Source organism: Oncorhynchus gorbuscha, linkage group LG22 (genome assembly GCF_021184085.1).
Source record: "Oncorhynchus gorbuscha isolate QuinsamMale2020 ecotype Even-year linkage group LG22, OgorEven_v1.0, whole genome shotgun sequence".
In the NCBI taxonomy this organism is placed as follows: Eukaryota; Metazoa; Chordata; class Actinopteri; order Salmoniformes; family Salmonidae; genus Oncorhynchus; species Oncorhynchus gorbuscha.
Window position 1 is genome coordinate 49,575,839 of NC_060194.1, and position 14,693 is coordinate 49,590,531.

General features: G+C 46.1%; 1 protein-coding gene across 1 annotated transcript; it reads right to left on the reverse strand.

The window, feature by feature from the left end:
* Window positions 1–710: 710 nt before the first annotated feature.
* LOC124009750 (uridylate-specific endoribonuclease C-like) lies at window positions 711–14,271 on the reverse strand. Its single transcript, XM_046321895.1, has 8 exons — window positions 14,134–14,271; window positions 9,924–10,023; window positions 7,047–7,158; window positions 6,428–6,549; window positions 4,761–4,873; window positions 3,404–3,557; window positions 2,425–2,565; window positions 711–924 (listed from the first exon to the last, which is right to left on the reverse strand). The coding sequence occupies exons 1-8, from the start codon at window positions 14,142–14,144 to the stop codon at window positions 805–807; spliced, it is 873 nt and encodes a 290-aa protein (XP_046177851.1). The 5' UTR covers window positions 14,145–14,271; the 3' UTR covers window positions 711–804.
* Window positions 14,272–14,693: the final 422 nt, after the last annotated feature.

The following is a 14,693-nucleotide window of genomic DNA, read 5'->3' on the forward strand; positions in this document are numbered from 1 at the left end:
TTTTCTTCAAGCAGAAATTAAACTTAATAATCGTAACAAAGTAGTAATATGTTAAAAACAAGTGAACAACACTGTTAACATAATGTTAGACAATCAGGTTCCTGACATAGTAAATCTAGGTTTTAATCGATTGTCAAAATGTTTTAGTAGTTTTCTTAACAGGAAACAGCCCTCTGCTTTGTGAAGGACCAAGGACCAGAACTGAATATTCAGGACAGAAAGGAGAGCTGGTAGCAGAGAGAGACACAATCCTGGTCCTGGATCAACTGTAATCTCTAATATAATAGTTTAGCGAAAATGAATGAATGATCCAGGATCTGTAATTAGTAATTGAACCTGGGAACGAGGTTAAGGATTTGATGGAGGAGAACACAACCTAATAACAATATGGAGTCAAAAACACAGTACACGACATGACAGATTATTCTGGCTAAGCCCCAAATGGCACCCTATTCCCTATATAGTGCACTACTTTAGACCAGAGCCCTATGGAACCCTATTCCCTATATAGTGCACTACTTTAGACCAGAGTCTTATGGAACCCTATTCCCTATATAGTGCACTACTTTAGACCAGAGTCTTATGGAACCCTATTCCCTATATAGTGCACTACTTTAGACCAGAGCCCTATGGAACCCTATTCCCTATATAGTGCACTACTTTAGACCAGAGCCCTATGGCACCCTATTCCCTATATAGTGCACTACTTTAGCCCTATGGGCCCTGGTTGAAAGCAGTGCACTACATAGGGATTAGGGTTCCATTTGGGCCTGATTTCAGAATCAGGGTGCGTAAATCTCCCCACTACAGGTCCCGGTTGTTGCTGCTGAGAAGTTTGGGGTAGGAGGTTCCGATGGATCGCCCCTGACGATACACCACCATCTCTAGCAGGTACTCGTCCACCTTCACCACGGCCGTGGTCACCTGTACATAAACCACAAGGCTAACGTTAGCCAATACATCCACCCATTTATATACTGGCTAGGGTTCTCATCAACACCAACGTTGGGCTGCATCCCAATTCACAACCCTTTTCCAGAACTGTGCTGATTCAGTCTGGAGGGGTCATGTTATGCTGGTCAGAACTGTGCTGATTCAGTCTGGAAGGGTCATGTTATACTGGTCAGAACAGTAGTTATTCAGTCTGGAGGGGTCATGTTATACTGGTCAGAATTCAGTGGAGGGGTCAGTTATTCAGCCTGGAGGGGTCATGTTATGTATTCAGACTGGAGGGGTCATGTTATGTATTCAGACTGGAGGGGTCATGTTATGTATTCAGACTGGAGGGGTCAGTTATACTGGTCAGAACAGTAGTTATTCAGCCTGGAGGGGTCATGTTATACTGGTCAGAACAGTAGTTATTCAGCCTGGAGGAGTCATGTATTCAGACTGGAGGGGTCATTTATGTATTCAGACTGGAGGGGTCATGTTATGTATTCAGACTGGAGGGGTCATGTTATACTGGTCAGAACAGTAGTTATTCAGACTGGAGGGGTTTTATCCTGGTCAGAACAGTAGTTTATTCAGACTGGAGGGGTCATGTTATGCTGGTCAGAACAGTAGTTTATTCAGACTGGAGGGGTCATGTTATGCTGGTCAGAACAGTAGTTTATTCAGACTGGAGGGGTCATGTTATGCTGGTCAGAACAGTAGTTATTCAGTCTGGAGGGTCTTGTTATGTATTCAGACTGGAGGGGTCATGTTATGTATTCAGACTGGAGGGGTCCAGACTGGGGGGTCATGTTATGTATTCAGCCTGGAGGGGTCATGTTATGTATTCAGACTGGAGGGGTCCTGTTATGTATTCAGACTGGAGGGGTCATGGGTCAGAACAGTCAGCCTGGAGGGGTCATATGTATTCAGATTGGAGGGGTCATGTTATGTATTCAGCCTGGAGGGGTCATGTTATGTATTCAGCCTGGAGGGGTCATGTTATGTATTCAGACTGGAGGGGTCATGTTATACTGGTCAGAACAGTAGTTATTCAGCCTGGAGGGGTCATGTTATGTATTCAGCCTGGAGGGGTCATGTTATGTATTCAGTCTGGAGGGGTCCTGTTATGTATTCAGACTGGAGGGGTCATGTTATGTATTCAGACTGGAGGGGTCATGTTATGTATTCAGACTGGAGGGGTCATGTTATGTATTCAGACTGGAGGGGTCATGTTATGTATTCAGTCTGGAGGGGTCATGTTATGTATTCAGACTGGAGGGGTCCTGTTAGCTATGATGACTTCTGGTTGATAAGACGTGTCATCAGGGTGGTTCAGGGAACCATGAGTAACCCAGCCTGAGATCTGAGATCGAGCACTAGCTCCCCAAGATAATGTCTTCCTAGGCTTCAGCACTACAGGTCAACACAGTCTCATGGTTATCTAATAGACCCAGGTTTGAACCCCGTGTGGTCAATCACGCAACCGCTCACCTTCTCAGTCGACGCGAGGAAGAGAATAGTGAAGAGGGCGACCTCGAACTCTGGGCTGACCCCGATGAAGGAGCTTCCCACAGGCTTGACCAGGCCCTTCCAGCTGAACTGCAGGTTCAGAACGTGGTCATCCTCATCTGGCTGCACAGAGAGGTCAAAACAACAGTTTTTTTTTAACCTTGTCAGCTCGGGGATTCGACCCAGCAACCTTCCGGTTATAGGCCCAACTCTCTACCCACAAGGCTACTTCTTATTTTTAATGACGGCCTAGGTCATTAGTTCATTAGTTAACTGTCTTGTTCAGGGGCAGAACGACAGATTTGTACCTTGTCAGCTCAGGGATTTGATCTTGCAACCTTTCGGTTACTAGTCCAACGCTCTAACCACTAGTCTACCTGCCGCCCCTCCCCTCTAACCACTAGGCTACCTGCCGCCCCTCCCCTCTAACCACTAGGCTACCTGCCGCCCCCCTCTAACCACTAGGCTACCTGCCGCCCCTCCCCTCTAACACTAGGCTACCTGCCGCCCCTCCCCTCTAACCACTAGGCTACCTGCCGCCCCTCCCCTTTAACCACTAGGCTACCTGCCGCCCCTCCCCTCTAACCACTAGGCTACCTGCCGCCCCTCCCCTCTAACCACTAGGCTACCTGCCCCCTCCCCTCTAACCACTACCCTGCCCCTCCCCTCTAACCACTACCCTGCCGCCCCTCCCCTCTAACCACTACCCTGCCGCCCATAACATATGGTTAAATATAATGTATGATTTGGGAAGTTTTACAGTGGTGGCCACAGTTTTGGGTGTCTTGAAATCAGTCAGTAAAATGTAAACACTAAAAAAACACACACAAAAGTTGAACTAATTACCAGAGCAAGACAACAACCATAGAGCTACATTTCTGAAAACAAGTATCTTGTGTATGGACCTGTGTGAAATGTAACTCTGCTGATAAGATAGGGAGATTGTTCTAGAATGTCTTACAGTATTCCTGTTGCCCTGGGCCTTGTAACCCTTGTAGTCCACATTGCCATGCTTCTCCTGCAGATAGAACTGAACCCAGTTGTGGAACCCCGTGATCTCCTTCCCTTTCTTAGACTCACCAACAAACACATGCTCAAAACCACAGGAGTCCTCACTGTATTGGAAACATGAGAAAATATGAAAAAGAAAATATGTCTCTCTCTCTGTCTCAGTGTGTGTGTGTGTGTGTGTGTGTGTGTGTGTGTGTGTGTGTGTGTGTGTGTGTGTGTGTGTGTGTGTGTGTGTGTGTGTGTGTGTGTGTGTGTGTGTGTGTGTGTGTGTGTGTGTGTGTGTGTGTGTGTGTGTCTCTCAATTCAATTTAAGGGCTTTATTGGCATGGGAAACATATGTTAACATTGCCAAAGCAAGTGAAATAGACAAATTAACATTAAACATTACACTCACAAAAGTTCCAAAAGAATAAAAGACATTTTAAAATGTCCTATTATTTGCAAATCTCCCTCTCTCTCCCTCTGCGTGTCTGTCTCTTTCACACACATACAGGTGCAACTGGTCAGAACAGTTGGGTTGTGCCGTGGGCGGAGAACTTTGTGGGCTATACTCGGGCTTGTCTCAGGATGGTAAGTTGGTGGTTGAAGATATCCCTCTAGTGGTGTGGGGGCTGTGCTTTGGCAAAGTGGGTGGGGTTATATCCTTCCTGTTTGGCCCTGTCCGGGGGAGTCGTCGGATGGGGCCACAGTGTCTCTTGACCCCTCCTGTCTCAGCCTCCAGTATTTATGCTGCAGTAGTTTATGTGTCGGGGGGCTAGGGTCAGTTTGTTATATCTGGAGTATTTCTCCTGTCCTATTCGGTGTCCTGTGTGAATTGAAGTATGCTCTCTCGAATTCTCTGTTTCTCTCAGAGGACCTGAGCCCTAGGACCATGCCTCAGGACTACCTGACATGATGACTCCTTGCTGTCCCCAGACCACCTGGCCGTACTGCTGCTCCAGTTTCAACTGTTCTGCCTTATTATTATTTGACCATGCTGGTCATTTATGAATATTTGAACATCTTGGCCATGTTCTGTTATAATCTCCACCCGGCACAGCCAGAAGAGGACTGGCCACCCCTCATAGCCTAGTTCCTCTCTAGGTTTCTTCCTAGGTTTTGGCCTTTCTAGGGAGTTTTTCCTAGCCACCGTGCTTCTACACCTGCATTGCTTGCTGTTTGGGGTTTTAGGCTGAGTTTCTGTACAGCACTTTAAGATATCAGCTGATGTACGAAGGGCTTTATAAATACATTTGATTTGATACAACTAAAACAAGCTCAAACTGCTCACTGTATGTGGGCATCATAAAATACACACACACACTCACCCTCCACTGTGGTCTCGGTGATAGAGTCTGAACCACATGTTATAGAGCTGCCTCTTGAACTGCTGCTGGTCTGACGGGGAGTGACCCTTACTCACCAGGTACTTGTGGGCACACTGACACACACACACACACACACACACACACACACACACACACACACACACACACACACACACACACACACACACACACACACACACACACACACACACACACACACACACACACACACACACACACACACACACACACACAGAGATTAGACTGGCACATCAGTACACATTGCACACAAATAACACACACACACACAGAGATTAGACCTGTCACATCAGTACACATTGCTTTGTGTGTTGTGGAGTCCCACCTGAGACTAAATAACAAGACAAAACACATGTCCACAATGACAGAACACCATCTGACTAACTCATGGAGGTTAAGGGCCTGTCTTCAGGAGTCCAGACCTGAACAGACAGGCCCTTATCCTGTCCTGTCCAGAACAGACAGGTTACTGGCCTGTCTCCAGGAGTCCTGTCCAGAACAGACAGGTTACTGGCCTGTCTCCAGGAGTCCTGTCCAGAACAGACAGGTCAAGGGCCTGTCTCCAGAACAGACAGGTCAAGGGCCTGTCTCCAGAACAGACAGGTCAAGGGCCTGTCTCCAGGAGTCCTGTCCAGAACAGACAGGTCAAGGGCCTGTCTCCAGAAGAACAGACAGGTTACTGGCCTGTCAGACAGGTCAAGGGGGCCTGTCTCCAGAACAGGGTCAAGGGCCTGTCTCCAGTCCTGTCCAGAACAGACAGGTCTCCAAGGGGTCCTGTCTCCAGAACAGACAGGTCAAGGGCCTGTCTCCAGAACAGACAGGTCAAGGGCCTGTCTCCAGGAGTCCTGTCCAGAACAGACAGGTCAAGGGCCTGTCTCCAGAACAGACAGGTCAAGGGCCTGTCTCCAGGACAGACAGGTCAAGGGCCTGTCTCCAGAACAGACAGGTCAGAACAGGGCCTGTCTCCAGTCTCCAGAACAGACAGGTCAAGGGCCTGTCTCCAGGAGTCCTGTCCAGAACAGACAGGTCAAGGGCCTGTCTCCAGGAGTCCTGTCCAGAACAGACAGGTCAAGGGCCTGTCTCCAGAACAGACAGGTCAAGGGCCTGTCTCCAGGAGTCCTGTCCAGAACAGACAGGTCAAGGGCCTGTCTCCAGAACAGACAGGTCAAGGGCCTGTCTCCAGAACAGACAGGTCAAGGGCCTGTCTCCAGAACAGACAGGTCAAGGGCCTGTCTCCAGAACAGACAGGTCAAGGGCCTGTCTCCAGAACAGACAGGTCAGAACAAGGGCCTGTCTCCAGAACAGACAGGGCCTGTCTCCAGAACAGACAGGTCAAGGGCCTGTCTCCAGAACAGACAGGTCAAGGGCCTGTCTCCAGAACAGACAGGTCAAGGGCCTGTCTCCAGAACAGACAGGTCAAGGGCCTGTCTCCAGAACAGACAGGTCAAGGGCCTGTCTCCAGAACAGACAGGTCAAGGGCCTGTCTCCAGAACAGACAGGTTAAGGGCCTATGGATCTAAATGACGACAGAACATAGCTAAATGTGCTCAACCAAGCAATAAGGACTATAACCCACACTTTTACCTGTGGACACACAGAGACAGATCACACACACACACACACACTACCTTCATGACCTCGGTCTCCAGAATGGCATTGAGGAAGAGATCGTTCTCTATCAGCTCCTCAGAGGTGACGGTCTCCGACACGCCTGTAGACATCTCATAGTTGTCCAGGAGACGCATGAACACTGCACACAAGAAGCATATATCACTCTGAAGAATGCTTTGTGAAATACTGGCTATGCCTTCAATAACAGGAAGAGAGGAGAGGAGGTCGACAGAATATGTCTTCAATAACAGGAAGAGAGGAGAGGAGGTAATGCCTCGAATAACAGGAAGAGAGGAGAGGAGGTAGAGAGAGTGGAGGAAGGGAGGAGTGAAGGAAGGGAGGAGTGAAGGAAGGGAGGAGTGAAGGAAGGGAGGAGTGAAGGAAGGGAGGAGTGAAGGAAAGGAGGAGTGAAGGAAGGGAGGAGTGAAGGAAGGGAGGAGTGAAGGAAGGGAGGAGTGAAGGAAAGGAGGAGTGAAGGAAAGGAGGAGTGAAGGAAAGGAGGAGTGAAGGAAAGGAGGAGTGAAGGAAGGGCGGCGTGAAGGAAGGGAGGACTGAAGGAAGGGCGGAGTGAAGGAAGGGAGGAGTGAAGGAAGGGAGGACTGAAGGAAGGGAGGAGTGGAGGGAGAAAGGACTTACAGGCGTAGGTCTTGATGTTTTTCAGTTTTCCCTCGTTGACATAGGCGAACAGAGGAGCCCTAGCCATGTCTCTGGCAGTGTTACTACCCTGGGCCACGTAACCTGCCTTTCCCTGGATAGACAAACATACTATATGAATAAGACCATCACATCTCCCAACAACACCATGAAAACTACTCTGTGGGCCTGACCTCAACCCTGAATAAGCTAAATTCCTTCCTGTCTTTATTTGGATAGCTAGCTCTCAGTCACGTTACCTGCCTCTCTAGGGGGGAGTCAGACCAGAGTTACACGTAGTGGCAACTTCGTTAACCTTTCTATGGGTATTCTGACCTTGAACTGAAGCATGTGTAACAGTATAACTTTAGACCGCCCCCTCGCCCATACCCGGGCGCGAACCAGGGACCCTCTGCTCACATCAACAACAGTCACCCACGAAGCATCGTTACCCATCGCTCCACAAAAGCAGACGGTTGTTAGGGGACCCTCTAGCGCCTTTCAGACGGTTGTTAGGGGACCCTCTAGCGCCTTTCAGACGGTTGTTAGGGAACCCTCTAGGCATTTCAGACGGTTGTTAGGGAACCCTGTAGGGCATTTCAGACGTTTGTTAGGGAGCCCTCTAGGGCATTTCAGATGGTTGTTAGGGAACCCTGTAGGGCATTACAGACGGTTGTTAGGGAGCCCTCTAGGGCATTACAGGCGTTTGTTAGGGAGCCCTCTAGCGCCTTTCAGACATTTCCCTGTAGATTTCAGGTTGTTAGGGAACCCAGACGGTTGTTAGGGAACCCTGTAGGGCATTACAGACGTTTGTTAGGGAGCCCTCTAGGGCATTTCAGATGGTTGTTAGGGAACCCTGTAGGGCATTACAGACGGTTGTTAGGGAACCCTCTAGCGCCTTTCAGACGGTTGTTAGGGAACCCTCTAGGGCATTTCAGACGGTTGTTAGGGAACCCTGTAGGGCATTACAGACGTTTGTTAGGGAGCCCTCTAGGGCATTACAGACGTTTGTTAGGGAGCCCTCTAGGGCATTACAGACGGTTGTTAGGGAGCCCTCTAGGGCATTACAGACGTTTGTTAGGGAGCCCTCTAGCGCCTTTCAGACGGTTGTTAGGGAACCCTCTAGGGCATTTCAGACGGTTGTTAGGGAACCCTGTAGGGCATTTCAGACGTTTGTTAGGGGACCCTCTAGCGCCTTTCAGACGGTTGTTAGGGAACCCTCTAGGGCATTTCAGACGGTTGTTAGGGAACCCTGTAGGGCATTACAGACGTTTGTTAGGGAGCCCTCTAGGGCATTACAGACGGTTGTTAGGGAGCCCTCTAGGGCATTACAGACGGTTGTTAGGGAACCCTGTAGGGCATTACAGACGTTTGTTAGGGAGCCCTCTAGGGCATTACAGACGGTTGTTAGGGAGCCCTCTAGGGCATTACAGACGGTTGTTAGGGAACCCTGTAGGGCATTACAGACGGTTGTTAGGGGACCCTCTAGGGCATTACAGACGGTTGTTAGGGAACCCTCTAGGGCATTACAGACGGTTGTTAGGGAGCCCTCTAGGGCATTACAGACGGTTGTTAGGGGACCCTGTAGGGCATTACCCTCTAGGGCATTACAGACGGTTGTTAGGGAACCCTCTAGGGCATTACAGACGGTTGTTAGGGAGCCCTCTAGGGCATTACAGACAGTTGTTAGGGAACCCTGTAGGGCATTTCAGACGGTTGTTAGGGAACCCTCTAGGGCCTTTCAGGCAGTTGTTACATTCCTACCCCTTAATAATCTACAAAATCAGATTTTTTTTTTAAACCACCAATTGGTGCTGAAACTGAGATATGCTTATACAGTATTTTGATGTCTTCCTTTCATGGATCCCTAATATTCTGAACCTGTTCTCTTGATATAGTATATAGTCTGTCGACAAAGTTTGAATTAAATAAGGTACACCGTATTTAAAGGGGTGGCTTTAGATTAAAGTACTGAACCCCCAGTTTACAAAAACTGAATCAAGTGGGAGGGTTTGGTGGTTTCATTAAATGTGTGCTTGAGGTAACCATTCCTATAGAGATGGTTGATCACCTGCACAAGGTAAATCTGAATACCAAATACTGAGAAGAGCTTACATCAAAACACGTAGGAAAAAATGTCCTAAGTCTGAATCGGGTCCTAGGTGTGTATCCTGCTCCTAAGTCTGAATCGGGTCCTAGGTGTGTATCCTGCTCCTATGTCTGAATCGGGTCCTAGGTGTGTATCCTGCTCCTATGTCTGAATCGGGTCCGGTGTGTATCCTGCTCCTAAGTCTGAATGGGTCCTATCCTGCTCCTATGTCTGAATCGGGTCCTAGGTGTGTATCCTGCTCCTAAGTCTGAATCGGGTCCTAGGTGTGTATCCTGCTCCTAAGTCTGAATCGGGTCCTAGGTGTGTATCCTGCTCCTAAGTCTGAATCGGGTCCTAGGTGTGTATCCTGCTCCTATGTCTGAATCGGGTCCTAGGTGTGTATCCTACTCCTATGTCTGAATCGGGTCCCGAGGTGTGTATCCTGCTCCTATGTCTGAATCGGGTCCTAGGTGTGTATCCTGCTCCTATGTCTGAATCGGGTCCCGAGGTGTGTATCCTGCTCCTATGTCTGAATCGGGTCCTAGGTGTGTATCCTGCTCCTATGTCTGAATCGGGTCCTAGGTGTGTATCCTGCTCCTATGTCTGAATCGGGTCCCGAGGTGTGTATCCTGCTCCTATGTCTGAATCGGGTCCTAGGTGTGTATCCTGCTCCTAAGTCTGAATCGGGTCCTAGGTGTGTTTCCTGTTGCCATTCTCTCTCTACCAGAGTGCTTTGCAGATAGAGACCATTAACAAGCCAATTCGTAGTACGGTAACCCTGACATCCGTACCTGTAGGGAGATGGTGTAGTCAGTCCCAGGTTTGAGACGGTTTGTATCCCGACTCCACAGCTGGTTCAGAACCTCAGAGAGCTCGTGGTTCACACCTTGACTAATACACAGACAGGCAATAGACACATCGATATGAACTCATTCTTTCACATTGCAATGCAAGAAAAATACCCTTGCTATAGATATAATGCTACAGTATAAAATTGTTGGGGGGGGGGGGGGGGGGGGACACAAAAAGCATAGAGATACTGCTAGGGAGATATATGTTAATCTCTTTCCAGTAACCTAGAGATCTATGTTCATCTCTTTCCAGTAACCTAGAGATCTATGTTCATCTCTTTCCAGTAACCTAGAGATCTATGTTCATCAAAAGCGTCTGCTAAATGGCATATATTATTATTATTATTATTATTATTATTATTATTATTATTATTATATTATTATTATTATTATTATTATTATTATTATCTCTTTCCATTAACCTACAGGGATCTATGTTCATCTCTTTCCATTAACCTACATAGATCTATGTTGATACTCAGCTGGTGCCTCTGCATTGCTATAATGGTAACCTAATGTAGCAGGCGTACAAAGAAAACGCCTGAAACTAGAGAAGGAGTTGAGATGGAGTGTTGTCTTGTTAATATGTCCAAAACTGGAAAATCCGGTTGTTGGGGACCGAGACAGAGGCTACTATAACAGAGACAATACCGTGGAGGTTTGATAAACCAATAGCCCGTGGATATGTTAACTTCCTGTTAATAGCCACAGCCAGTTACCACTGTGGCCTTCACTTCCCTTAAAATAACAACATCTGGGACACTTTAAAAAAAAGTAACTATTCATTCTCATAGAAAAGACCAGTGCCCAAGAGTTTTTGATTCGGGTGCTATTTGAGTCACTCTTAACCCCTCACCAGGGGACCCCGTAACCTCAGTGTCTAAAACAACCCAGATAGAACAGGGGCACAAAATATTGTGAAATCGCTTGTGACAGGAAACCATCTACCAAATATAACTACAGAATAGAGGTCGACCGATTAGGATTTTTCAACGACGATACCGATTATTGGAGGACCAAAAAAAAGCCGATATCGATTAATCGGCCATTTATTTTGTGCTATTTGTAATAACGACAATTACAACAATACTGAATGAACACTTATTTTAACTTAATATAATACATCAATAAAATCAATTTAGCCTAAAATAAATAATGAAACATGTTCAATTTGGTTTAAATAATGCAAGAACAAAGTGTTGGAGAAGAAAGTAAAAGTGCAATATGTGCCATGTAAGAAAGCTAACGTTCCAGTTCCTTGCTCAGAACATGAGAACATATGAAAGCTGGTGGTTCCTTTTCAAATCAAATCAAATTTATTTATATAGCCCTTCGTACATCAGCTGATAACTCAAAGTGCTGTACAGAAACCCAGCCTAAAACCCCAAACAGCAAGCAATGCAGGTGTAGAAGCATGAGTCTTCAATATTCCCAGGTAAGAAGTTTTAGGTTGTAGTTATTATTGGAATTATAGGACTATTTCTCTCTTTACCATTTGTATTTCATTAACCTTTGACTATTGGATGTTCTTATAGGCACTTTAGTATTGCCAGTGTAACAGTATAGCTTCCGTCCCTCTCCTCGCTCCTCCCTGAGCTCGAACCAGGAACACATCGACAACAGCCACCCTCGAAGCAGCGTTACCCATGCAGAGCAAGGGAAACAACCACGCCAAGGCTCAGAGCGAGTGACGTTTGAAACGCTATTAGCGCGCACCCCGCTAACTAGCTAGCCATTTCACATCGGTTACACCAGCCCCACCTCGGGAGTTGATAGGCTTGAAGTCATAAATAGCGCAAAGCTTGACGCACAACGAAGAGCTGCTGGCAAAACACACAAAGGTGCTGTTTGAATGAATGCTTACGAGCCTGCTGCTGCTCAGTCAGACTGCTCTATCAAATCATAGACTTAGTTATAACATAATAACACATAGAAATACGAGCCTTATGTCATTAATATGGTCGAATCCGGAAACTATCCTTTTAGAAAACAAAATGTTTATTCTTTCAGTGAAATGCGGAACCGTTCCGTATTTTATCTAACAGGTGGCGTCCCTAAGTCTAAATATTGCTGTTACATTGCACAACCTTCAATGTTATGTCATAATTACGTAAAATTTTGGTAAATTAGGCAGTCCAAACTGTTGCTGTTGCAGACACTGACTCTGTGTGCAATGAACCCAAGAGAAGTGACACAATTTCACCTGGTTAATATTGCCTGCTAACCTGGATTTATTTTAGCTAAATATGCAGGGTTAAAAATATATACTTCTGTGTATTGATTTTAAGAAAGGCATTGATGTTTATGGTTAGGGACACATTGGAGCAACGATACGCACCACATCGATTATATGCAACGCAGGACACGCTAGATAAACTAGTAATATCAACCATGTGTAGTTATAACTAGTGATTATGATTGATTGATTGTTTTTTATAAGATAAGTTTAATGCGAGCTAGCAACTTACCTTGGCTTACTGCATTCGCGTAACAGGCAGGCTGCTCGTGGAGTGCAATGTAATCAGGTGGTTAGAGCATTGGACTAGTTAACTGTAAGTTTGCACGATTGGGTCCCCCGAGCTGACAAGGTGAAAATCTGTCGTTCTGCCCCTGAACAAGGCAGTTAACCCACCATTCATTCCTAGGCCGTCATTGAAAATAAGAATTTTGGGGCCAGACAGCGAACAGCCAACGGGGCCAGACAGCGGCCTGAGCTGATCTACTTCCTGTGTTGGTTTCAGAAGTGTAGTTTGGTGAGCTAATGAATATCATCCCCATATCCTGCTGCTGTTTCATCTTGGAACATCAAAAGGACTTTTCAACAATTAGCTGACTCAGTAATTAGCAAAGAACAGTTGTTTGGCAGAAAAACTATCGTTTTAGTGCATGTTGATTGCTCAACTTTATCTGTTTTTTTTGTGATGTTATTATTTTTGAGTTTTGATCTTTCAATCAAAACATAGCATGCTGTGACTAATATTAATTATATAGTATGAGATGAATTCAAATCAAATTGTATTTGTCACACGTGCATAATAGTCGCGAATGTGTCTTTGTCTGTATCTAATCAAGACCCTTTGTTGAGTATTCAGGAGGATGCGTCAACAGAAACCAAGACAGATCCAGATAAAAACCACGTCAGTAGTGGCAGTTGACATGACGTTTGGAGACGTAGTGGCAGTTGACATGACGTTTGGAGACGTAGTGGCAGTTGACATGACGTTTGGAGACGTAGTGGCAGTTGACATGACGTTTGGAGACGTAGTGGCAGTTGACATGACGTTTGGAGACGTAGTGGCAGTTGACATGACGTTTGGAGACGTAGTGGCAGTTGACATGACGTTTGGAGACGTAGTGGCAGTTGACATGACGTTTGCATATGGAGACGCAAGGTCAATATTCGGTATATGGTTCCTGCGGTTATAAAACTCCACGTACCACTTGCATTGCATGTCCGCCAACAGTTTTAGTTCAACAGGAGGAAATTACATGTCATGCTGTTAGTTTCACTAACGGGTCCCTACAAACAAAAACAGTCACATTTCAAAGAAACATTTCCAAAGATCCAGGCTTCTATTTAAAGACTCAATAACAGTACCATCACCGTCATTTCTGATCCTGTTGTTATTTTATTTAACTAGGCAATTCAGTTAATAAGAACAAATTCTTATTTTCATTGACGGCCTGGGAACAGTGGGTTAACTGCCTTGTTCAGGGGCAGAATGATAGATTTGTACCTTGTCAGCTCGGGGATTCAATCTAGCAACCTTTCAGTTACTGTCCCAACGCTCAAACCACTAGGCTACCCTGCCTGCCGTTATTAATCAGGAATCCATTTTACAATTAAAATAACAACCTTTGCACTTTAAAAAACATGTGCTGTAAGGTCTCCACCTGCTGTATTCGGCGCATGTGACAAATCAAATTTGATTTACATTAGTGTTCAACTAACTAATATTTTTCGTAGCAGGCTGTTTGATTTAAAGATCAAACACAAAAATAACATCACAAAAAAAGATACAATTGAGCAATCAACATGCACTAAAACTATATATTTTTTTGTTGCCAAAAGTAAATCTATCATTATTTGCGGTTGATCACTATAATTCAACAGCATGTATGCGAGAATTTAGGCTAAAATGTAACTCACCTCCGTGCCATAGTTAATTCTTCAGTAAGTAAAGTTACTTCCGACCTCGCATCCCTTCTTCAGCAATAAACAGTTTGCATGAAGACGGTTATCTGAGCTGTCGGCCAAAAAGTCCCTGATGTTTGTCCAATAACATGACAGACATATGAAAACGCGTCTGGGCGGGGCGTGGAGGCGGGGTTTGCACATTGTAGACCATTCCATTGGTCCTTAAGTGAAGTCTCCATCTACCTTGTGCACCAGGCATTGGGCGAATTTGATTGTGCTGATCCGCGGGGAAAGAAACGGTGAGGGAGGAACACCCTCTCAAAGCGAACAGTCATCTGCGCTGCTCGGTCATGTTATCAATAAGGCATGGTGCATTTTTCAGCAACAAATATAACTTCTATTTTAAATAATATATATTTCTTTTTTTATTCCAAAACGAATGCAATCAATGTTCACCTGGTGCAAAACCCGCCTCCACGGGCGCCCGAGCCAGATGAACCTAATCCGCTCCCTGCAGAACGTATAGGCCTGATCACGTGACACTGTTCGGTTTGAGGAGGAACGGCTGTGAG